Raw genomic sequence first — 27,208 nt, 5'->3', positions numbered from 1 at the left:
TTCTGAGTACCAAACTATATTTATTGTATACAGTAGTAAAGGACAACAAATAATATACAAATCAGTAGAGATACATGGCAGGATCAGTGGAACATTCAACCCCCCATCCACAATGTAAAATGAGAAAGCAAACTGAAAAATGAGAAAGAGAAAATGATTTCCATATTTATAAAAACAAGGATTCAAAGTTGTTGGTAAAACACACCTTCTGAAACTGTTTTCATAATAGAAATAAATGCCCTGTTTAGATAAAGGAAGAAAAGAAGGTGGGAAAAAGGAGTTCTATGTTATACTTTCGGCTGGACACTGGGAGAAAGCCAACAAAACAGATTGAAAAAGACATACACACACGGGAACTCATTTTCTACAGAAACCATTTTCTTAAATAAAGTGAGGCTTCCTATTAAACTAGATTTTGCAACTCACTATGTTTACCATGTCCAATTTGTGAATAGCAACATTTAAATTACTATGCATCTCTAAATTAAGGGCAAACCCCTGAAAAATAGTCTTAATCAGAGATTACAATTCATACATGTTTTTAGCCATTTTTTATACTAAAAGCTTCAGCATTTTACAATATTTGCTAACTCCAGTCAAACTGATGTAACAAGATAACATAATTCTGATCACAATTAGAGCTGTAAGATTAGGATAAAGGGAAAAAATAGGTAGAATAGAAACGTAGTTTTAAAAAAATTTCCACTGCAGTCAGATGTAAAAGTGGCATATTGCTACAACATACAATTGTCAGAAGTGTGAGGATAGCTTAAAAAACAACAATGGACTTAAGGGGAGCCGCCTTTAATTCCACAAAGGGGAAACAAATTCATACTTTTATGTACCTTATAAATACATTTTGTGCACGTATGATGACTGTTCAAAGCATCATTTACCCCAAGGCCTTGTGGTGACCACTACAAAAACCTTTATTGGTATGATTCAAGACCTCTCTTGAACCCGTTAACAAAAATGGGTCAACTGTTAAACAGTCAAGTTCTAATCTGCCACAAACATGGTACCCACGGGTGCACTTGGGGATTTTAAAAAAACAAAACAAAAAACCCGCAGCAAATGCCTTTTAAATGAATTGAATTTAAACTTCGAAAGAATCATTGAAAAACGCAAGACACAGCAAAGTGATGTACATCTGATCAAGGTCCGCTGTTCCTAGTGAGCAAGGAGAAGTTTTAACATGCACCTCCAGTCTGCTGCTGGAAAACGTCAATAGTGTCTTCATCTTCCATCTCCAGCTGCAAAAAAAAAAAAAAAAAATATACATGAATGCTACTCAGTCAGGGACCACATCCAAATATGCAAACTATCCCTCTTAAGTCTGAGCATAAGCATGTTTGCATAAATCTAACTACAGCTTAATTTTTAATTTTAATTTAATATTTTGCATCAGTATACGGCTGCTGGATTATGTGAATTTCCTCTTGGGATTAATAAAGTATCTATCTAGGTAAACTTTACAGTACACCAGCTAAAACCCAAACAAAGAAGAATGATTTAAGACTACTACTTTAAATTTAAAATAAAAACAAAAAGCAAATCAGAAATTAAGCCAAATGTCCAGGAGCAAACTTTCTGTTGAAGTAAAACTGATAGAGATTAAAGTTACAAATAACTTTAAACAAACTGTAAAATCCAACTTAAGTCTCTATACAAATGCACACTTTTGAGTATCCCTAACCCAAAATGCCAAGGAGCAGAGAATTTCAGATATAGTTGTGTGGACAAACAAGTATGGAAATCAACTAAATAACTTGAATGTAATAATGAACATCACTAAGCTACTGTTATCATAGCGACTTCTTTTGAGGATAAAGGAAATTAAGACATGCGACATAGAGAATGGTACAAAATCAGGGAGGCAAGGATGGTTGATGGACAGAACTACTGGTGCATCTCAATAAATTAGATCATCGGTAATTCAATTCAAAAAATGAAACTAGTATATAGATTCATTACACAGAGTGATATGTCAAGTGTTTATTTCTTTTAATTCTGCGGATTATGGCTTATAGCTAATGAAAACCCAAAATTCAGTATCTTAGAAAATTAGAATACTGTGAAAAATTGCAATATTGTAGACTCAAGGCGTCACATTCCACTCAGCCAATTAACTCAACACATCTGCAAAAGTGTCCCAAGCCTTTAAATGGTCTCCGAGTCTGGTTCAGTAGGCCACACAATCCAATCATGAACGACTACTGACTTGACAGTTACAGAAAACAGTCATTGACACCCTCCACAAGAGGTCATTGCTAAAGAAGCTGGCTGTTCACAGAGTGCTGTATCCAAGCATATTAATGGAAAGTTGAGTGAAAGGAAAAAATGTGGCAGAAAAACGTGCACAAACAGGAATAACCGCAGACTTGGGGATTGTGAAGCATAGCCCATTCAAGAATTTGGGGGAGATCAAAAGGAGTGGACTTCAGCTGGATTCAGTGCTTCAAGAGTCATCACACATTAACATATCCAGGACATGGGCTACAACTGTCGCATTCCTTCTGTCAAGCCACTTCTGAACCAGAGACAATGTCAGAAGCATGTTAACTGGACTAAGAAGAAAATAGACTGGACTGTTGCTCGGTGGTCCAAAGTCCAATTTTCAGATGAAAGTAAATTTTACATTTCATTTGGAAATCAAGGTCCCAGAGTCTGGGGGAAGAGTGGTAAGGTACAGAATACAAGTTGTTCGAGGTTCAGTGTGAAGTTTCCACAGTCAGTGATGATTTGGGGAGCCATGTCATCTGGTGTTTGTCCACTGTCTTATCAAGTCCAAAGTCAGAGCAGCCGTCTACCAGGAAATTTTAGAGCACTTCATGCTTCCCTCTGCTGACAAGTACTAATACCTGGTTTAATAACCATGATAACACTGTGCTGGATTGGCCAGCAAACTCGCCTGACCTAAACCCCATAAAAAGAATCTATGGGGTATTGTCAAGAGGAAGATGAGACACCAGACCCAACAATGCAAATGAGCTGAAGGTCGCTAATCAAAGAATCCTGGGCTTCCATAACACCTCAGCAATACCACAAGCTGGTCAACTCCATGGCACACCTCAATGATCCAGTAATTCATGCAAAAGGAGCCCCAACCAAGTATTGAGTGCGTACATGAACATACTTTTCTGTAGGCCAACATTTCTGTATTAAATTTTTTTTTCTGGTCTTATGTAATACTCTATTCTGAGATACTGAATTTTAAGCTCTCATTACCTGCAAGCCATAATCAGCAAAATGAAAAGAAATAAACACCTGAAAATATATCACTCTCCATGTAATGAATCTATATATGAGTTTCACTTTTTGAATTGAATTACTTAAATTAACTTTGATATTCTAATGTATTGAGATGCACCTGTATTTCTGAAGAAACAGCAAACTGAACTATGTAAGTCTTCCCTGCTGTTCTGGCAATGAGGAACACCTACACTCAGCTCCACTGGCTGCTACTGCCCTCATTGGAAGGGCCGAGTACATGGCGAACTAGAACCAAGACTTTCTCCATCCAGTCTTACTCACAATGTTCACCCAGCCATGCTACCATACCGTTTCCCGTCACTGCACATGTACTTCTCTCTCATTCCCCTCAGTGCAAGTCAGGCATCTCTGCGCTCATTGGTGTGAGCCAAATGCTTACACCCCCGCCCATTGCTCCTACTGGTGGTACTCATTTCTATTGCCAGCTCAACCAGTAACATTGTTTATCCCGTGTAGGCACTGCACCATAGTATGCTTACGGTAGTCATTATAGACTTGCTACATTATAATATAAATTGATGTGACAATCATATTCGCCACCATTGAAGTTTAATATAATAAGACTATTTTAGCTCCAATTTTAAGAAAGCCAATACTGCATATTTGTACTTAAGAACCACTTTTTTGTCAGTTTATATTGGCTACTTCTTGTCACTGCCTGACAGGTAAGGAATGACTCAGCGAACCTTCATTCCATCACTCTTCCTGTGCTGGAAGCAATTAACCAACCAACTAAGGCGTTACATTCAGTTTTTGTATGGTGTGGATATACATACATAATAGATGTTTTTTGACAACACAAAAAGGCAATTTGCTGAAGCATCTAGTTTTCCTGATGTGATCCAGACAATTTACTGAACTCATATTTCTATAAGGGAACCTAGAAAGAATGTTGCTGCTTTTGTTAATTTTAAGTAGTGACATTCTATTAATCCTTAAAATGCAGAGGAGGTGTGCTACAATACATGTTCCCTGTAAATAGTGCTGTGCATCACTTTTGAACTGCTGTGCAGGTATTACAGTGTTGTTTCACAGGGGACAAAATTGGCTGACTCTGCTTCAGTGCTTAAGCAGAGTGTCACAGGGGTCTTCAATTACCAAACCTGCCCTACCACTGACCGTGTGTTGATGCCTTGAAGGATACCCAAACCCCTGGATCATTAATCATGTGTCAAAGCTTCACTGGTCACAGCATCACATTTATAAGATGACCAAGATTTCTAAAAGATAATTTGTTTTACATATTTTCACATAAAAGAAACCCCAAGTGAGGATTTTTCTACTTGTGATGTCATGTTTAGAATTTTAGATTAACAATACTCTATATAAAAACATTTTACACTGACAACATTTGGGTGGAGTGTATTCAAATATTAATCAAGCAAAACTCATAATCAATTTGCTGTTGTAGGACTCCAGCTCTCAAGGACCCCAAACCCGAATTGTGTGTACTGTGAATGAACAAATTATTTTGGATAAAGGATGACAAATTCACACACAAAAAATGTGAGAAGTTGATGACTGTTCCAGTGCTTTACTATGAAATCACTGGTATGGGTTAAGGGGTGAATGATAATGGCAAAAAATTAACTCAATATTTTCTAGGTCTTTGATAACTATAATTTAGATGATATTTTGCATCCTTTAAAAATGTGTGTTTGTATAAATCTTATTAATCTATCTAATTTGGTCGTGCCAATAGGATATTAAATGTAGCTTACTAATGAGATTAACTGAAACAGTTATGGAAAACAGGTATTAGTTATTTACTTACAATAACACAAGACAGACAAAAAAAAAAAAAAAAATCGGCAGTCAAAATACTACTAACCTCCAACAGTACAAGTATTAGTAAACCATTTCAAAGAGGCCTAAAGGATTTTCACAAAACACTACATTAAAACCAAAGAAACTACTATAATGAGAGCATTTTAAACAGACACTTACCCTTAAACAACATACTAATCATAACTATAGGGCAAGAACATTACAGTCTGGATAAACAAACTGCTCAGCTGTAAGGTGAATTGTGCAGCATATAAGCAAGAACAAAAATCTAACATACTGTACTACTGTGTAACAATCTAAAAGGTCTGTCAAATACTGTACAGGAAAAAAATAGCATTTTTAAACAAGTTCTGTCACATATTGCACAAAAATATCAGATAAAACTGTAAAATTCTACTGAGGAAACTTCAAGTTGTGTGACAGAAACACCAGACAGTCCACTGCATCTGGCTTCACAGAAGCAAGGTTACATGTTACAATACTTCCATTGGTGCTGAAAGCCCTCTCAGAAAGGCTGCTTGAGGCAGACATCCACAAGGTACTTTTTTGCAAATTTCTCCAATCTGGGAAAATGTACTTCTAGCATTTTCTGCTACTCAAGTGGAATTACTGCAATGTCCACCTCAGGTATCATCAAGTAGCTCTTGAGCTCTTCTTCAGTGGCAGTGTGCTACATGTCCTCCTTTAACAGCAACTTCACAGCCCTGATGTGCAGTGCATCCGTTGGCAACAGAAGGCTCATCACTGCCGACTTCGTAAATACGCTGCGCAGCGCTTCTGTCATCCATAGAAACCTCATCACTGCGACAACGAATTTGTTTGCAGCCCCACTGTGCAACGCATCGGTTTGCCAGGGACTAATCGCCGACTCGCAGGGTACTTCAATTCGACCAATGACCTGGACCACTTTCTTTTTGTCCCCTTTCCTCCAGGACGATCTGATCCCAATTGCGGTGCCGGAGCTGAAGGGACCAAACTGAAAGAGGGAGCCGAGGCAGAATGTCTAATTCATCGCTCGTTTGCTGCATGTGTGTGTCCTGGAGTGGTAGCTCCCGCTTCAATAAATACACTTGCTGTTTCTGTTTGAAGTTGATTTAATAAAGCTGGTCGTTCTGAAGCCTAACACTGAGCCTCATTTTTTGGGTGCAGGACAGGGACACAGTGTCCTTCTCTGAATTCCTGTGCTTTTCAGGAATAGCTGCCAAAAGACTTTCTTTTTTACTCCATTGTGTCATCACCTGCTCCAACATCTGCAGCTATAGGCTCAGGATGATGCAGGGCAAGAAGGCAGGGATCTGTGAGAGTGTTTTAAATAATGAAAGGGAAGAGAGAAAAAAAAAAGAAAAGAAAAAAAAAAAAAGTGCTTTGGAATCAAGGGTCCCCCAACCAAGACGGCTTATGAAATAAAAACACACCTGGCAGACATATGCTTCTTACAGAAATAATTATTCGTAATTTAGGCTGACACCTATGGAGCTCTGGTATCAACTTAATTTAAAAATAAATTGCATTTTATGGAGAACCCCAGGGTATTCACCCATGGCAATATGAAGGCTATTTCCAAAACAAGGAAACCTCTTACAGTTGATAATCTGTAGTGTACTGATAACATTACGCCCACGGTCTCTCATCATGCAAACAATGTGGTCTTCTCGCAACAACCATGGTGCCAGCACATCTTTCAGAGCTTGTGCAGAGCTGATGTCTCCTGTGTGGTCTTCTGGAAAGTAGGTTGTTTGCAAACAGTAGCGTTGAAGTTGCCAGGGTTCGCCAATAAAATGCACTGTCAAGGAGAGGTATGGCTTGGATGTTCGGCCTGACGAGAAATCTGTTGTTGAGGCAAATTGTGAAACCTGCAGTTTATGCATCAGAGTTTGGTGATATGAACCCCACAATTCAGGCAGAGTCGTTTGACTGAAGCATTTTCAGCCAGGCAGTGCGCATCTTAGCTCTAATGTACTCAAAACTTGTTTGAAAACACCCCTCTCAAAGATTAATTGAATTGACAAAATATCTTTTGCGCTGCAATTGGTGTTTGTTATGCCATGCCATCAGTTGCTTTTCTCGTCGTAAGGCACTTTTTTTACAGAATGATTCAGCTAAAATTTACTGTGGTTTTTTTGTGGTTATACCTTAGGTGATTCAGACCAGTCATGGACAGATGACTCCTAAAGCTTTTTTGTATTCTTGTCAAGCTGTCTTTAATGGCAGCCAATTTCCAACATAATTTGCTGATTGTTATTTATCTTTTGAGCAACATCAGTGTTTTCAAAGACAAACCACTTCCACATAAGTATGATCCACATCTTCCAATTAAATCCAACGATGTAGATTGTGAGGCTGTTTCATCTCCTGTCTGTGTTTGTTCACTCATTTTTAGGCAGCTATGCTGGCTTAACATGTAGTACCACTCACCGTGCACAAGATGTAAAGCCACACAAATTTTCACGCCAACTCAATCCCTGCTGTATGGAAGTTCTCCGCTCGGGTTTGTAAACTGTCGGCACCCAGCATTAAAGCAGTGCTTTTTTGCCCCCCAGTGTGGTTTCCCTTTCTTTTCTAGATGCACATCCCCGACGGCTTTATGAAATACACCGAAATTAACCGCATACGGTTTATTAGTTTAAGGCATCTGATTATAATTAACCCGTAACATTATAATGGTCCATGGAATGGCCAAACTATTCCAATTACCATAGCAGCTTTAGCGTTATTACTCTCAAGTTTTTTCCCCCCACTGTATCCGATTGTGGAATCACAGCTTTCAAGCATCGGAAAGAGAATTATCATTATACAGCATCAAGTACACGCTGCCTCAGGCATGTGCTATTTGAACTTCTCCCGTACGACAAACGCTTCAAAGGCTTTCCTGTTGGGACCTTGCGGTTTAGAAACAGTTTCATCCCAAGACCTCTAAACGCATTCAATCAGTCTATCAGGTGCTCCTTATAGAATTGTTTGTACCTACAGGGGGTCCTCGGGTTACAATGTCACGACATACAGTACAGGCCAAAAGTTTGGACACACCTTCTCATTCAATGTTTTCAGTTATTTCACCTTTTTTTGTTAAGTACACAACTCCACGTGTTCATTCATAGCTTTGATGCCTTCAGTGACAATCTACCAATGTAAATGGTCATGAAAATAAAGAAAACACATTGAATGAGAAGGTGTGTCCAAACTTTTGGCCTGTACTGTATGACCTTTCGAGTTTACAACCCTCACTCCTATAATAACAAAAAAAAAATTGAGACGTGAGCGTTTTGGATTACGCTGTTAGCGTCGTACCTACAGACTTATGGGGCGAACTAGTTTGGCTGCGTGCGGCGTATGAGTGAGGGAGATAGAAAACTACAGTACAGTAGTTTGGTTGCACGCGGCTGAAGTACGCGGCGTATGACTGAGGAAGTTGGCGAACTAAAGGTAGTTTGGTTGAGGGTGGCACAATACTAGCGACTTTTTGGCCCATATGGCTTCTAAACAAAAATCAGAGTCTTCAGATGGTAGTTAGTGCTTTAAAGAAGAGAAAAGTCATCATGTTGGAAGTGAAATTAGACATTGTAAAGAGATCAGAAAAAGGAGAATCTGTGACGAACATCGGCAACGCGCTAAGCCTCAGCCGCTCTACTGTAGCAACAACTGTCACGGATAAAGACCGTATCCTAGATCATGTAAAGGGATCAGCCCCTACTGTATGAAATCGACTGCGATTACCAAACAGCAAAGTGGCATAATGATCGAGATGGAAAGATTGCTAGTTTTGTGGCTAGAAGACCAGCATCTGTGGCGTATACCAGTATGTCTAATGTTGATTCAGGAGAAAGATACACAATGGTCCTTTAGAGAGATAGTGTGCACCCCCAAGTTGGCATGGGAGAAGATTCCAGACCAGACAGGTAGAAACAGGTGGGTCACAGTCACAAGGCAAAAAGTAAAGGGTGCACACTGTCTGGGGGCATCAACCCCAGAATTAGAAGTGTCAAACCATTATCATGTCCTTGCGGAGCTGGACTGTCTCCAATAATTCTGAGGTGGCAGGCAGGGATGAGGAACCCCAACAGGCCACCTCAAAACCATTTCCCAAAAAGAGAGGTGTAGTAATAGTTGGGGACTTAGTCATTAGGAGGATTGAAGCACAGGCGTACTCCAGAAAGAGAGAGTATCGCACGGTGTGTTGCCTTCCATTAGCACAGGTGGAAGAACTCCCTGGAAGGGTGGATAGGCTGTTGGCCAGAGTGGGGGTGGATCCAATTGTCATTGTCCATGTTGGAACAAATGATATACATAAGGGTAGTCTGTCAGCTCTGCGATTCAAATTCAAAGACTTGGGTGCTAAGCTGAGGAGCAGAACTGGTGAGGTAGTCTTTTCCAAAGTTCTGCCTGTGCCACGCACCAGTCCAGGTAAGACTGAGAAGATTAGAAGGCTTAACGCGTGGCTCAAATCTTGGTGCAGGGTAGAAGGGTATAGGTTTATGGGGCATCGGGACTCCTTTTGGAAAAGATGGGACCTGTTCCATCATGACGGGTTACATCTGAACTGGAGGGGCACCAATGTATTGGGGAGGCATATGTGTAAGCTAGTCGAGGATTGTTTAAACAAGGGCATGGTGGGGCAGGGAGTTTAGGACAGGTTTAGATCTAAACATGGAACAAACAATGGTGTAAATAAAAATGCATAGTAATGTACTTTTACATAAATGTGAAATATACAACACTTTAAAAATAGCTTGCCTTAATGCTAGAAGTATCAAAAATAAGGTACGCGAGTTGGAGTTGTATGTAGCAGAGCATAATGATAACATAACAATAGCGGAAACCTGGCTAAAAAGTTGGCAAGGAGAGACTGACTTTGCTTCTTGGAGGGAATGCTACAGGTGACTTCAAACTCAAGCCTCTGTTGCTATACCAGGCAGAGAATGTAAGGCCACTAAAGGGCATTTGGAAGGGTCAACTGCCTGTCGTCTGGGGGTCTAACAAGTAGGCATGGGTGACACTTCAGATTTTTGAGGAGTGGTTTTCCAGCCATTTTGTGCCAGCAATGAAGGACTACTGTGTTAGCAAGGGGCTACCTTCTAAGGTGTTGCTAATGCTAGACAATGCCCCAGGTCACCCTGCCAACTTGAGTGACTTTAACACTAATGTCAAGGTGGTTTACCTTCCATCTAATACCACTGCCCTTTCACAGGCCATGGACCAAGGTGTCATTGCCTCTTTCAAGGCCCACTACCTCCGGCGGACATTTGCTATGGCCCTTAGCACAACAGAGAAGGACAAGAACCTGACACTCAAAGACTTTTGGAAGTCTTATAGCATTTACAATGCAGTACAAAACATTGCTTTTGCCTGGTATGAAGTGAAGCGAACAAACTTAAATGATGTGTGGAAAAAATTGTGTCCCCAGTTTGTGTACGACTTCCATGGCTTAGAGGATTCAGTGGAGGCTGCAACAGAGAAGATTGTTGCCATGGGGAAACAGCTTAATTTGGATGTGGAGGCTGAGGACGTCACAGAGCTACTGACATCACATGGAGAGGAGCTGTCTACTGAGGACCTCATTCGGCTGGAGAAGCAGCTGATTGAAGAGGAAGACAAAGAAACCCAAGAGATTTACCACCAAAGGTTTGGCAGAAGGTTTTTCAATGATAGAGGACGGGTTGGCAAAATTTCAGGCGGAGGACCCCAGCAATGACAGAGCGGTTATGGATGCCTTACAATGCTATTGGTAGATTTTGGAAGATAAGAAGTCATCAACCTTCCAGACTAGCCTGGAACAATGCTTTAAGAAGGTAGAGGGGCCTGCAACAGATCCTGTACCCTCTATATCAGCTGCTTCTCGAGATAAAACAACTGTAGGACAGGTAGAATCATCGTCAGCTTCCTTCTCCCAATAGGTCACTCTCTTCCACCTTGCAATGTCCCTTCCAGTGTGCAAGGCAACCACAGGAATAAAAGGTAAGGAATATTTTTTACACTATTTTTGTTGTTTTTTCTGTTACTACAGTACAGTGTACAGTACAGTATATTTCCTTTTTCTGTAGCTTAGTTGTGTTTTTATATTCTAGGTTACTATTTTACAACTGTGTTAGGTAAATGAATTAGGCTAGAGTGTGTTTCGACTTACACCAAAATTCAGGTTATATCACTATCATAGGAATGGAACTGTGTTGTAACCTCAGGACCCCCTGTGTAAGTACAATTACCTCACTGTAAACTTGCGATAGTTATAATATTGCACAACAGGAGCCACTTTATAAAATGCATATTTACATATGATATCATTTTTAAGATATGCAGCAAAATATGTTATTTACATTATACAGATACAATTTTAACATTTAAATAATCTATGTTGTTAATAATTAAACATTTGAGGACACGGTGTTTGTTGCAGCGCTAGTGATAATCCGGCACCCTGTTCAGGGATTGGTCCTGCCTCACGCTGTATTCTTGCTCGGACTGGCGCGACACTGGATGGACAGATGGATAGAATAATTAAACATGTACTACGAAGATATTTCAATGTTCCTTAAAAGTTTTGAAGAATCAGAGTTCTAAGCTTACAAGATGGCTTGACATCTATTACAGAGCTGATTGTGTGATTTTGTACTTGGAGAAAGGAAAGGAAGGACAGGAATTGGGGGTTAGTACATTTGAAAGAGACCAAGGTTATTATAGTTAACGAAAACTAAAATCAAAACTAAAACTATTATTAAAAAAAATATTTTCATAAACTGAAATAAAATAATTAACAAAACAGAAATGAAAAACTAAAACTAAATAAAACTATTAAAGTAGCTGGAAAGACTAACTGAAATAAAATAATAATTTACTAAAATATTTTTAGTTTTCGTTTTTGAATGAATATTCTTGCCGTTAGTCTTTAACCTTTGTAAGTTTAACTCTAAAACAGAAAGTCATCCACCACGAACTGCCTGCATATATTCATCCATTGAACGGCACCTGGTGGCGGAGGGCGGGTGTTCACACAGCATTTGCGGTGACAGAGCAAGCTGAATACGGGTGTGTAAAGCATGCGAAATAGAAAGCAATTTACGTTCTGCCTTTCTTTGCGCTGGTTGTATATCAAAATGTAATTGAAACGGCTGAAATCAGAATGTCCTGGTCAACAAAACATTTACCATATGGACAGAAATATCACGAGTGAGTAATGTTTCAGTTTATTTCTCAGGTGACTGCTTTTTGTCGACAGCAATTCACCTGCCACTTTGCACAGTAGAAATCATGTTTACTTTCTCATATACAAGGTATAGAGAAAGTATAGTAATCATGAAAACATTCGACCTTAATATTTTGATGAATCTTGACGTTATAGACCTACCAGAGTCCAAAAATGCAGTTTTTTGGAATGGTATGTGTGCACAAGTGTGTCTGTGTGTATATAAACACGATAACTCAAAAACGCAACTAGATAGATGGATGAAATTCGGCATGTGGTTGTTACACTACAATTGTAGATGTGTATTTGGGCCAAATACATCACCCGGAAGTGGTACTTTACCTGAACACATTTTTTTTTTTTTTATTAATGCAGCTGCAGAGTTCAATTTATTCAACTTTACTTTTATAATAATTTAGCAATATATTATTAATTTGACTTGATTTGTTGCTGATGGTTCCTTAACGTACATAATATAAAAAATATAATAATTTTCTTGTGGTTTACACCTCAAATATCCATCCCCATATCCAAGAATACGGGAAAGTGTACGGGAGACCACTCCTGGTTTTTGAAAATAAAACGGCACTGATCGAGAGACTGACTAGGTCATCATACAAGATCAGCATATTGTTACTGACCAATCACTTTTGCTTTAAAAACATTGTTTAAAAATGAAGCGACACAAACAAAGGTAGGTAGGCGAAGAGAGTCTGCCAAGTGATGAAAAACTAGACATACTAGTGGGCTTTTTTGTATTTATTCTATATTTATTCATTTATCTTTTTTAGTTCATATTCTCAACTCAAAATACCTGATATTGTGAAAGTAATCCATTAGCAGAATTATATTTTAAAATATTTGTCTTCCTTTTTTCATGTTTCTCTCTCTCTGTCAATATACAGTAATCCCTCGCTATATCGCGCTTTGACTTTCGCGGTTTCGCTCTATCGCGGATTTTATATGAAAGCATAACTAAATATATAACGCGGATTTTTCGCTGCTTCGCGGGTTCTGCGGACAATGTGTCTTTTACTTCCTTGTACATGCTTCCTCAGTTGGTTTGCCCAGTTGATTTCATACAAGGGACGCTATTGGCGGATGACTGAGAAGCTAACCAATCAGAACACGCAGTTAAGTTCCTGCCTGCTGAATGCAGTTTTAACCAGGAAGTCTCGTCTCACTCATTCAGCATCAACGTGTTTCGCTGTGTAAAGAGTTGTGCTCTTTTGTGTTTATCTTTGTGCATAGTCAAGCCCTTCATTATGGCTCCAAACGATCTGCTACTGCTTCAGGGGCCGTGCCCAAGCGCAAACGGAAGATGTTAATGATTGCCGAAAAGGTAAACGTTTTGGATTTGTTGAAGGCTACGATTCTTTTTATTTAAAAGTAGGAAAGGAATATAAGATCTACGGCTGCAGTGTCCTTTTAACCAGGGTGCAAAACGAGTTGTAAGTGGATGTAATAAGGCAGTAGTCTAGATGGAATCTGCTTTAGGGATTTGGATTGAAGACTGCCAGAAGAAGAACAACGGCAGTGCTACACAATCGCCTGAAGTGGCTCCTTTAAGGGCTGTAACGCTCTCCTTTGTTGTGCAGTAAAATAAAACTCATTGTTATCGGACAAGTCATCGTGTCATTGTTGGTGAGTAACCATAATTAATTTTCTACTTACAGTGCTTAGTACATGTACGCTGCGTTTAGTGTCACTGTACACACATTTACTGTATACTATTTTTCTTGTATTGTACGTACTTATTGCTGGTGGCATGTCTATCGTAGTGGCTGTAACATATGTGCTATCGGAGACACTCAATATCTTTAAAATAATATTTAGGTTTTACTGTATATAAACAGTGTGTTTATATACATAATTTCAATGAATCTTACCTAATATCTAAGAGAATACAAAGGGATTATACTGTATAACTCTGGGGAATATTTATAAACAGTGTGGGAGAGTTTATAAGGGCTTAAAATATATAAAAATAACCACAGAAACATATGGTTTCTACTCATGATTTTCACCTATCGCGGGGGGGTCTGGAACGCAACCCCCGCGATCGAGGAGGGATTACTGTAGATAGTTGAAATATCATATTCTTTTTGTTCTTAACATCAACCTTATCATACATATTGCATACCAGGGATTTTTCCTGCCTTACATCCAAACCTGCTGCGGTAGGCTCCAGGTGTCCTGTGATCCTGCTCTGGATAAACAGGCTTAGATAATGTATATATTGTTCTTACTTTCAGATGCTATCTCTGTTGTTTTATGCTTGTCCGTACTCCTATTACCTGCTCTTGCTCTGCTCATTATGGGTTTACTGTCCTTTATTTTGGGCTATTCAATCTCACTGCCCCTAACCTTGACACTACATGCTTGTTGTTCTTTGTTTTCCACAATACTGCTAGGTGGGGTCTGCGCACTGATTCATGTCTAAGAGCCCTGTTCTTCCCAAGCCCCCGTGATTTTCATGAGAAAATATTTTAAAACTTATAAAATTGTTCATATTCAGTGTCTAGTTTTGATTATGCTTCTTTTTATCAGACAAAATCAAAACCAGATTGTAAACCATCTAGTGCAGAAAGCTTCCACTAACATTAAACTCGTATCCAAATTTTAAGTGTACAGTTAAGTGTACAGTTCTGTCTGATTGTGACACAAAACTAAACTCTGTAGGAGCTCCATGCCATAATTACTAAAACTAAAACTGAAACTAGTAGATATAAAAATAACATAGAAATGTCTTTGTGAAATAAAAGCTAAACTAAAACTAACAATACACGATGAAGGAAAACTAAAACTAAACTGAATTTCCAAGTAAGGTCAGAAAAAATATAGAAATAAAAACTAATATAAAAAGGCAAAACTATAATAACCTTGAAAGAGACAGTACTGCTGCAATAAATTATTTCATTGAAGGTAGCACATGGCGCAGCAAGCATCTTGCATGAGGCAGGAACAATCTCTGGACGGGGCACCAGCTCGGAGGAGGAGAAAGCTCGTTTAAGAAGCACGTAGTGATTCACACACATACAGCACATAGAAAAACACATACAATACAAAGCATTTAAACGTGCTACCTTAGTTACAATGGTATTTGAGAAACTAGTAAATTAAAGGATTGTAATATGAAGTTTATGATGTTCTACTTTAATGGCAAAATAAACTATGTGAATAAAGTGGAAATTTCGAGATGAAGCTTTTTTTGCCACTGTGTCAATTTTTTGTCTTTTCTCTGTACCCTAAGAAGTTTCCATACGACTCTCAGATGGTGGGCTACAACTCGACTTTTCACGGCGACGGATATCTGACAACTTCTTTATTTCGGGCACTGTGTGACTCAATCAACTTCCTTTTGTTGTTTATACCACTGTTTAAAGCAACAAATAGTATATTTTTCCTTGCCTCCACTTGGTATTTGCTGAACTTCCCATTCCCCACCCCCGTGCTTTTGCCATTGTCTTTTCACAGAACGCTGAGCTTAAGGGCTATTTATATCGATTTGCATATTCAAACTGGCGTAATTCTGGAAGGAGTTGGGGAGTGGCAGAAGGCGTATGCACATTCATTACTTTTCACGCTGACTGGGATTTATATAGTGGAAGAACGTGGCAGCTGGCGTACGCATAGATTAATGCATCTGGATTTTTTGTGCGAACACACATTTCCGCATTTGTCCGTACGCCATGTGAATTCTATGCATGGCGTTATGCATGAGGCACCAGGTGCTTGTCACATATCAGTTTTAATCATTTAAACAAAAAAAAAAGTTTTAAAAAGCAAGTTTATGGCAGCCCATGCTATGCTTCATTTGCATAGGAATTTACTTTTTAACTCTTCATAACACAAGTAGTATTCAATATGAATATCTGTTCATATCATGCAGTCCTACTACACTGAAGTACAGTCAAAAACGAAGTTATTTTGATATAATTATCAATCAATCAACATTTTATAATGATGTTGCCAATTATCTTGAAGAAATGGTTTAACTTAATAGAAAATATACGGGAGAGAAGATATGTTAAATAAACAAGTAACATTTTAAAGCTTAAGCTTCTATTAGCAAATATTTATGTCAGATAATTATTTAACACTAACCCTGCCGATATGGGACAACTGTACGCACAATGATTTTGGGTTAAACTAGCAGCTAAATAAAGAAGGGTCATGAATGTAAATAATATTACTCCATCTTGAAGTGTTTGACACAGACAACTAAAACTGGATTATTTTAGGTATGTGGGGATTTTTCTGTCGTGCCCAAGCTTCAACTTACATGTGATAACAAAACGGTACATAAAACATAAGTCTCTGTGAAAAAGGACACCACTGCATTAAACATTAATGAACTATGAATGGTGTAAATGAATTCGTTATTCTGTATAACCTATTATGTTTGAAAATCTGTTTATAGAAAATGGACTATCATTCAGATACTTCATAAGAATATCTCCTTTTAATCAAGTGCTTTAAACAATGCTTGTTCTAATTTACAAATTAAAACTACTAAACACTCTGTACCTATAGTTGCACTGATGGATGCTCTTCAATGTCTTTGTACTTCAAGAATTCTTCCCAAAGTTCTGTTTAAATCACCTTTAAGCTTCAGTTGTTTTACTGCCATGTTTGAAATGCATCCCCAGATTTCAAAGCAAAGATTACAAAAGTACTTAAAAGGAAGACAATAAGTAACAGAACTCCTGAAACACATTGATTTCCTGTATTAAAGTCCTAAACCGTGCACTACGTTTTACTTTTTCAGTTCAGTACTATAACCTAACACACACGTAAATTTACTAAATATATTCTAAGAGCCTTAGGACAAGCAATTCATAAGGAAGTGCAGATGTATGAAGCCCAAATAATTTAGTTCACTTTCAGATACGTTCAGAAAATGTCTCATTTAAAAATGTATTTCACACACTTGTTAACAGTTCCACCATTAACAAAAAAGTTCATCTCAATGAGCACTATCCAAAGAAAATGTGTATTCATTATAACCAAAGCTAAAATGGGTATGCATTATATAGCCATACGACTGCAACAAACTATTTTGATAATCAAATAATCTATCAATTAATACACTGACTGAGATTTTGAAAAGCAAAGTTATTTTCATTTAAATGAAAGATGCATATAAATGCAATGTTCTTCCTCTTGCACAATACTCTTAAAAAACACAAAAGAGCACACACACACAATATAACAAGGTCTTACTATATAAAATTAACACAATAGAATAGTCCAGACACTGAGTAACAGAAATAAAGATGGTATTATACGACCTTTAAATTGTAATTTTTAACATTCCCCTGCTGCAGACAACAGTCATTACAGCAGTGCTTGCCTGACCAAGGTGTGGTAGTCAAGCTTGTTAAACTTCCACCAATGTAGAGGACTTTCCTCCTTGGCAATAAGCTTCACTATGAAGTTTAAGAGAACTCCATTTGTCACAAGTTATCCATGGACATTCTCATTTTAAATATCTCTGTACTCTTAACTACAGGGAGGGCACAAAGATTTGGTAACTTGGACCGGTACTTTGAACTTCCTCCATTTTGCCTCAGAATGGCAGTGTGTACTCTATGATTTGCACATGGAAGACTCCAGTGTCAGAAATCAGGGGTTCCTGAACTTTGGGATGCATATTGTTTTTCTCACGAAATGTTATTTCCTCCGTTTTCTTCAGCACAGCAGAAGAAAAGGAAAAGCCAAGTGCAGCCTTTAGTAACAATTTACAGGACACAGAGGGAGGGGAGAGTCACGCAAGTTCAAAGACATTGTCATATGTAAACCTCCAATGAACTTCTTACTTGAATGTATTCCACAGGATAATGGTAAGAAACCAATATTAATTTACAATAATAAATGTCACTCAGACAGCTGATACAATGGTAAACAGAGACATTTATGTGATGATATGCTTAACTGTACACATCCACAAAACTCAATTCTATAGCAAGAATTATAAATAAAGGGTTAAAACATCACTTGTATAGATGCAAAAAAAGCAACTGAAGATGTAGTCTGGATGTAATCAGCACAAAAAAAAGTGCTGAAAACAATTTATATTAGACTCATCAATTTCTGCTCAATACCTATACTCTCATTATCAGGGAGACCACTGTAAAACTATTTAAAAAAAAAAAAAAGATTTAAGAGGAATATACTGACTGAACAGTTTTTCCTAGTAGATAAATAGCCAGATAGGTTAAAACTATAGGCGAAAATCTAAGCTTCAGTTAAACAAAAATAACATGCATGTATACATTACAGTATTATGCACAGCTGAATATGAAAAATGACCTGTGTGGCAATAATATCACATCAGAGGATCTTCCGAAACGCCCCCAATCAAGTAAATTTAAAAAAAAAACACAAAAGGTTGCTGTGTCAACTTAAGTCGTGTCCTACTTTTTGATCTGAATTTTTTTTTTTTTTTTTTACCTGAGAGGGTGTATCTGTTTCATTGATTGGTTGACCATCAAATCTGAATCTAATCTGTCTCATTGACAACCCCTAAAGTATGGAAGGGAAGAAAAAAAAGAAATTGGTTATTCTTCACTATTCAGAAGAACCATGTTAAAATATATACTTGAGCAATCCGCAAAAAATATGAAAAAAATAAATAAAAAATAATTTCTTGCTTAAAAGAAATGACAACTTTGCCAGTATTTTAGCATACTTAAAATATCAGGTTAAGAGTGAAAGTATCAATGACCAAATTAAATCTTGCACTAAAGAAATATTTTAGATTCAAATAGCTGGGATTGGCTCCAGCAGACCCCCGTGACCCTGTATTCGGATTCAGCGGGTTAGAAAATGGATGGATGGATAATGCTAAAAACAACATCCATATTAAAAAGGGAACACCAAAAAAACAAAACCTGTGCATGAATATTATTAAAGCATAAACATGTTTAACTCTGAAACACCTTACACACATTCAAGAGAATTAATTTGAAAAAGTACCATCTTAAATCATTTAATAACACTGCCATGTCTATTTATTAAGGACTCAGAACATATAAAAAGCTACTTGCCTGTCTTTCACAGTATGCTTTCATGAGCTTGCTGAGTGGAGTGTGTCTTTTAATTTTAAACTGGACAACGGATCCATCTTGCCCCGCCACCTTCAGGTTAATGTGGTCATTCTCATTTTTCACTCCTTCCTATTAAATACAAGCAATTACTTTAACAGAAGACATTCAAAATTTTTAGTAACCAAATTTAAAAGGAGACAAACCGCTATTTACAAAAGCATACCAAATAACATGGAAATCAAAAGCAAATAAATAAGTGCAAGTGAATTTAATAATAGACCCCTAGCACTGAAATATTGAAAATGGGCTCAAAACTTATTAAAAAAAAAAAGACACAGCTACAGAACCCACAAAGTGAATATTTGTTAAACAAGAAAACAGGTTTTGTAAATGCTACATCTAATTTGATTCCAATATGCATTTACGTGTTTGTGTAACTCGCCAATTTTAAAATGATCTTATTTAGAGATGCCTTTTAGCACTATTGGAAATTGTGTACAGTAATCCCTCGCAATATCGTGCTTTGACTTTCGCAGCATCACTCTTTTGCGGATTTTATATCTATGCATATCTAAATATATAAAGCAGATTTTTCGCTTGGACAATGGGTCTTTTTACTTCTGGTACATGCTTCCTCAGTTGGTTTGCCCAGTTGATTTCATACAAGGGATGCTATTGGCGGATGGCTGAGAAGCTACCCAATCAAAGCATGCAGTTAAGTTCCTGTGTGCTGATTGGCTTAGCGATGTAGCACCGAATTCGATTCCGCTGCGTTAACCAGGAAGTCTCGTCTCACTCATTCAGCATCGTGTTTTGCTGTGTAAAGAGTTAACTTTCGTGCTTTTTTGTGTTTATCTTTGTGCATAGTCAAGCCCTTTGTTATAGGTCCAAAACAATCTGCTCCTGCTTCAGGGGCCGTGCCCAAGTGCCAACGGAAGATGCTAATAATTGCCGAAAAGGTAAATGTTTTGGATATGTTGAAGGAAGGGAATAGCTACACCGCTGTAGAATGCCATTACGGCATCAATGAGTCCATGATTCTTTTTATTTAAAAAGGAGGAAAAGAATATAAGATCTACGGCCGCAGTGTCCTTTAACCAGGACGCAAAACGAGTTGTAAGTGGACGTAATAAGGCGGTAGTCCGGATGGAATCTGCTTTAACACTAGAATTACCAGAGCCTACGAAAAAACTCGTAGATTCGTCCCACCTTAAATCGCTTCTTAAAACCGTTCTCACCTCTCCGCCAGCGTCTTTTGTGATCTAAATGTGCTGATATAACTGCAAGTAGCCGGCTATTCCAGCCCCCACCAACTTAGAACGTGCACAAACTTCCCCGAGCTCATGCCTTGATTGATTATCTGGCAGTGAATTGGAGTTTTAGAGTGGAAATAGATCATTATTTGGAATACATGCATTTCACGCGTGTTCCATTTCTACAGTAATCCGTGTAAACACATTTAAAAAAAAAAAAGTTTTTCATATTGTAGTAGTAAATGACAAAATGTAGGCATAAACTATATAATGTATGAAGCCTGAAGTCCAAATGTATAAGGTACATGGTATATAACAGAACAAGTATGCTTTTATTCAAAAATGTAACTGCACAAAAAAAGCCGCCTTAGCATGCCACATTGACACACACTTACTACAATTGCCTCGGTAGTGTAATGGTATCAGCAGCTGATCGGTAATCAAAAGGTCATGAGTTCAATCCCGCATGACTCAATTTTGAGAAGTAAATTGCTCTTATTCTTACTATTTTAGAATAAAAACATACATTTGATTTCAGTGCTTAACAGCCGGTGTAATTTATGATACTTGTAAAGGTTCGTTTTTTTGTTTTTTAAATTCACTTTTCATTTTCTCAGTCGTGTTCACGATACCTCCTCCCCATCTGACACTGCTGTTTTCACATAAAGATGCGTTATAGCTATGCAGCGAACTTGTGACTGCATTCTCGTACCAATGCTTGCGAACTGAAGTGCCTGCGTGCACTTTTCGTGGCATTACACATCTATTTTTTTTAGCATACCCGTGTCGCTCAAACACAAGGTCTTATGTTGGTGTACAAGTATAACAAAACAAGTGCACTTTTATTCTAGACTATAAGTGAAGAAAAAATAAAACAAGTTACAGTAGGAGGTTGATACGACAGCTTGCGTGGTGCAGTGCTAAGAACTGCCGATTTCCGATCCGTGCTATATAAAATCATCACATTCAAATATTAACAATTCCCACACACCCTTCCTACATTTACGACATGTGTACTTGTTGCAATGTACACATCTCTCTGTGCTATGGTTCCTTTTACACTGAAAGAGCACCTGACACTACTTTCTACCCTAGATAAATAACATTCGAGCTATAGCGCGTCTCCAAATAAATCACATTTGAGCTATAGCACATCTTTATGTGAAGACAGCAGTGTCAGATGGGGAGGGGGAGATCATGAACGCAGACTGAGAGAATGGAACCAAACTTAAAAAAAAAAAAACCTTTACAATTATCATGCATTTACACTGGCTCTTACAGAATGACTGACTGAAATCAAATGTATGTTTTTATTCTAAAATAGTACAGTACCTGCAATATTATTTGAAAACGAACAGTGTCAGATCGGGCGCATATTCAAACCCGATCTGACGCTGTTCGTTTTCAAATAATACTGCATTAGTGCGATGATGTTTTTAGATATATTGTCTCTTTCATTCATCTTGCGGTTTGTAATCAGTGACCGCATGTTCCCCGATCTTGCCAGTTTGCACATGTTGCTGTATGGTGGTGTTTCTTTTGTACTCCAGGACACGCAGAGGACAGAATAGTACACAGCAGTAAGTTCAGCGCTATATGCAATCAGACAGACAAACAGGCAGAGAAGGCACTAGATATATAAATAAACAGGGAAGACACTGCATAATAGATATATAATACTGTAGATAGATAGGAAGAAAAGGCACTATATGATAGGCAGACAGGGAAGCTCCTATATAATAATAAAATTACTGTTATTACTTTATAGATAGACAGGGAGTTCAGGCAGGTAGAACGGCGAAGGTTAAAAATAAATAATAATAGAAATCTTACCACTACGCCACAGAAGCAGCTGTTAAATTCTTGAACCTTTTATGAAAGTGTTTATTTGATCTTTGGCCTTCAGGCTTCACACATTTTATAGTTTATGCCTACATTTTGTAACACTTATTACTAACATATGAAAAAGTTTCTGTTTTAACATTGTGTTTACACAGATTACTGTAGAAATGGAACACACATGAAATGCGTGTGTTCCAAATAATCTATTTCCACTCTAAAACTCCACTTCACTCCCAGATAATTGAGGCATGAGCTGGGAGAAGTTCATGCACGTTCTAAGTCGGTGGGGGGATGGAATAGCCGGCTGCTTGCAGTTTGTTTTTATCGGCACATTTACAGGACAAAGGAGGCTGGCGGAGAGGTGAGAACGGTTTTAAGAAGCGATTTAAGGTGGGACGGATCTACGAGTTTTTTCGTAGACTCTGGTAATTCTAGTGTTAAGGATTTGGATTGAAGACTGACAGAAGAAGAACAACGGTAGTGCTACACAGTCGCCTGAAGATGCTCCCTTAGAAGAGCTGTAATGCTCTCCTTTGTTGTGCAGTAAAATTAAACTCATCGATATCGGACAAGTCGCCGTGTCATTTTTGGCGAGTACCCATAATTTTCTGTGTACAGTACTTATTACATGTACGTATGTTTAGTGTCACTGTACACACATTTTACGGTATATAATTTTTCTTGCAATGAACGTATTCTGTCTATCGTAATGGCTGCAATATATGTGATATCGGAGATGCTTGATATCTATAATATTTAGGTTTTACTGTATATAAACAGTGTGTTTACATACATAATTTCAACGAATCTTTCCTAATATCTAAGATAATACAAAGGGTTTATGCATCTATAACTGTGCAGGAAATGTTTATAAAAGTGTGAGAGAGTTTATAAGGGCTTAAAATATATAAAAATAACCATAAAAACATATGGTTGTTACTTTGTGGATTTTCACCCTTAGCGGGGAGGTGCGAGTGGGGGGATTTAGGTTCTGGAATGTAACCTCCATGATAGGTGAGGGTTGACTGCATATATAAACAAACACATACAATATGAACTACTGCCCAGTGTAAGGCCATAGTTATACTTTACGCGCGCAAGCATAAACACTACAACGCTTGCGTAGCAGGAGCGTCCGCTGCAGCATGCGTCGCGTGCTTTACATAACTCTGGAGGAATCCACCAGTTCGGCAGTGCGAGATATTATCACGGTAAGAACTCGGTGTTGTGAATTGCCTGAAACATCCATTAAATTCCGATGACACTTTACCGCAATATCGCTGAAAAGGATGTTTATTGATTAAATCCATCATCATTTGCTTCACCACATCGAACCATTCATCAAACAGCAAAGCGCGCACATCGATCCCCATAGGATCTGCATAGAGGCTTTCTGTCACATGGAGATAGTGAACAGAGACTCTGATATCACGTTCCGACTTTTAGCACACTGCACCGCAACCCCCCGACTTTATGCTGGTACTGCAACTCGCACACGCGTCGCGTTAATTTCAGAGGACCTGCTCAGAGGATGCGTGAAATGAACGCTAGGAACGCATGGCAGCCATGATGCGGGTGCGTACGTGTTCTGAGTGTGATGTATAAACCGGCCCTTAGGGTGGTTGGGGGAGGTTCTGTTGGCTAGCAAATATCATGATGATTTAATTTTAAACATTTCTCTTTCCTCTTTAAATAATCATATCTTAAAAATGACTAGCAACATCTATGTTGTTTTTAAATTTATATAGCATTTTACTTCCTTCCATTTATTGAATAAACTTAGTACAAACTAAGTTTGGGGGGCAAAGGAGACCACCCACTTATGGAACCGTAACAGATTATAAGCCAAGCTCTCAAACACTTTTTATTGATAATTGGCCAATTTATATAGGGATAAACAACAGTTTGTAACGTGGGTGAAAGATTATACAGATACCAACAACAAAGACACACTGAAAATGTGTATATTGCACAATGATAATGTGGAATGATCGGGCCATATCTCAAACCCTGTCACCTAAACTTGCAAGGCAGCATGCTTACCATTGCCATTACCCCCAAAATATTTATTACATTTAGAAATGAGCACTACTGCTTAATAGATACAATGTGCTTGAACCACATATCATGCCCTACCATTGTCTGTACAATAGATCCATGTTTGTGTGGGTTGTCCTACCACAAGAAACATATTCAAGTCAACTGGCAATTCTAAACTGACCATGTACGAGTGTGGGATAATACAGAAGTACGCCATGCAATGCACTGGTTTCCTGATACTGAACTGGACCAATCATATTTAAGAATGTTACTGGATTGAAAATTGGTATGACTTTTAGTCTATTAACTTTTCAACATTTAAGGTGATACTTAATAAAGCATATAGTCTTAGGGACAACATACATATATTCTCCTAATGGAGAATTAATAGGAGAATCTTTCAAGAAATATCTTATCTATTCTCCTATCATAACATTAATATTTCAAAACTCTATTCTTAGTATTTGTCACTTTTTTCACATTGCAAATCTTTGTTCAAAATTAAATACGTTTTACATTGCTTGAAAGTGTTAATTGCGCTGCACAAAAAGCAAGTTGCTGCTTTCACAAAAGAGTTTTGGCACACTGGGTATCATCAAAATATGATTAAGGCTAAATATACAACAGTAAAATTCTCAAGATCACAATTGCATAGTTTACATAAATGTAAAAACCTGGAACCTATATCGCTCAACCCACTCTACTTCTGCAGTGTCCCACGATTGACTACAGTGAATTGTTTCCAAGATCCATCTTACACGCACTTAAGTACACAGTAAATATAAAAACAAACCTGTAAATGGAACGTGCATCTAATCAAAAAGAAACGACTGATACGACCTGATGGAGGCCAGTGATCGAGGTGCAGGCAGCACAGAATTCTCAGTACCACTACTATTCACACACATCTTGTACCCGTTATGTGGCCTAGCCTCCTAAATGAAAGCAACCATAGCGGCTTTAACGGTAGGATGCTCGCAAATTACAAAAGTAAAGGATACCTCGTGCGACGTACAGGAACCTCGCCGCACTTTACATTTTTAAAGCGCTTCAAGAGAATAACTTCACATAAAAGGTGACTGTAAACATTGTTTCGATCACAGAAAATAATTCACGGTACACTTTCAGGAACCAGTCGAAACGTAAAAGTTAACGGCTCTCTTACCTTTCATAAAATCCCCAAGTACCCGTGGTGCAACAATGGCCATCACGCCTCAGTGTTTAAAAAAAGAATCAAACCATTGCAAATTAGGCCACATTTGACTTTCATTGAGTAAAAATGCAACCTGGTGGTTTACATTCACCCACGCGGAGTTCGAAACTGTGCGTCACTTAAGACTTCCCCCACAGCTTGCCATTACCTTCTACGTCGTTCGAACCCGAGGCCGCAAGACTTCGATTAAAGAAACATTTAGTCATAGAGGAGCCAGACCTGGGGCGTGAAACCCAACCATGTTTATACGAAGGATGTTATGAGAAAAAACACGTCAGAAGGGTCGGCCAACAGTTAAGTCTATCAACCCAGCCACCAAATCGGGCCAACCGGCCGCTGTACAACACTCGCTGTGCCGGAGGCTTAACGTGGCTTCAGGGCCCGACTCCATTGCACGGCCACAAAGACGGGCGCTAGGACGATGGCGCGGTCTGCACATACAATGGCGCAGCTTCACTAGCACCCATCATTCAATTCCTTCTTACCCCCAGTGCGGCAGAAAGGCTGCAGAGAACCCGAAAAGCTCCGCGCCGCGAATGTGTTGTCTGCACCAACCTTTGTTTGGTCTGTTTATTTTTTTGTTTATGCCCGTCACACATGCGGGAATCCGCTCCAAAACATTTGGCAGATGCTCCAGCAAAACTTAGCAGAAATTACCAAAATGCACACTCACCTTTGGCTTTTCTTCGGACATGTCAGCACGAATTCACAAAATGTTCTAATAATTTGAAAACAGAAACGGCTTTTTAATATTATTTGAATCGCCTCTCCCGGTTGTCTCCGTCACTCTCGGGGACGCGCCTGTCGGTGCAGTTACTCGGTGATTGGACGGTCCAAGTCACGTGGGCACGAACGTTTCCCTCCTAGAGCGCGCGTCTCAGCGAGTTTACGGGGTCGCGCGTACCTACGTCACATGAACATAAAAAAGCGTAAGAAAGAAAGCACATGGCCTGACAAAAGAAATCGACGGAAAGGATTAGCTTTCGGTTTACTGTTAAGAGGGGCACAGCATGGACAGGTACCGAATGCTTCAGGAGCTGCAGTTTATCGGCAAAGCCCGTGTCGAGTAATAAAAGTGCGAAATTATAGAAGAACGAGAGAGCGGGAAATGCAAGCGGACACAGCCATCCGGCCCAAACGGACTCGTCCCCTATCCTTCTGCCTTAATGCCGTCGTGCGCTTTGTAATATAGTATCTGCAATTCAGTTCACGCGATAAACGTACTCATATGCTGTAGAACAAAACCTGCTTTTGCTAGTTAAAATTATTACGCACATTGCATACAACCGTTTGACTTTAATTTTACTGCTAAGGCCAACATAAAAATTTATCTGTCCACTCCCGCCATCAGAAGACAAAAAGGCAGGTCAGGAGCAACCCCGTCAGCCTTTTTTTGAAGTGCCACCTATTTCCACCAGAGGGCAGCACATGGTCATGTTCTGAAAGAATTGCGAGTTGTCAAAAAATAAATAATGTAGCCCCCAGTATCAGTGAATGGCCTTGTGATGTACTGGTTAGGCTCCGATTTTCTAAACGCTAAACTGGAGGGGTGGGGGTTGTCAGCTTAACT

The 27,208-nt window shown here is 38.6% G+C and overlaps 1 protein-coding gene across 1 annotated transcript; it reads right to left on the bottom strand.

Moving 5' to 3' along the window:
- Window positions 1-26,893, bottom strand: LOC120531134 (small ubiquitin-related modifier 3). The gene is made up of 4 exons (XM_039756264.1): window positions 26,312-26,893; window positions 19,291-19,419; window positions 18,695-18,766; window positions 1-1,253 (listed from the first exon to the last, which is right to left on the bottom strand). Exons 1-4 carry the CDS (start codon window positions 26,330-26,332, stop codon window positions 1,191-1,193), a joined length of 285 nt encoding a protein of 94 aa, XP_039612198.1. The 5' UTR covers window positions 26,333-26,893; the 3' UTR covers window positions 1-1,190.
- Between the last annotated feature and the right edge of the window lie 315 nt (window positions 26,894-27,208).

This window comes from Polypterus senegalus, chromosome 6 (assembly GCF_016835505.1).
Source record: "Polypterus senegalus isolate Bchr_013 chromosome 6, ASM1683550v1, whole genome shotgun sequence".
Classification (NCBI taxonomy): domain Eukaryota; kingdom Metazoa; phylum Chordata; class Cladistia; order Polypteriformes; family Polypteridae; genus Polypterus; species Polypterus senegalus.
Note: the sequence above shows the minus strand (reverse complement) of the source record. Positions and strands in the feature narration are given on the sequence as shown.

Bases quoted from the DNA above. Each gene is read 5' to 3' on its own strand.
- LOC120531134 (XM_039756264.1), bottom strand. From the start codon at position 26,332: ATGTCCGAAGAAAAGCCAAAG. The intron at 19,420-26,311 runs GTGAGTGTGCAT...TGTATTTAATAG, and splicing joins TGTCCGAAGAAAAGCCAAAG to GAAGGAGTGAAAAATGAGAA. The intron at 1,254-18,694 runs GTAAAAAAAAAA...TTTTTTTTGCAG, and splicing joins AAACAGATACACCCTCTCAG to CTGGAGATGGAAGATGAAGA.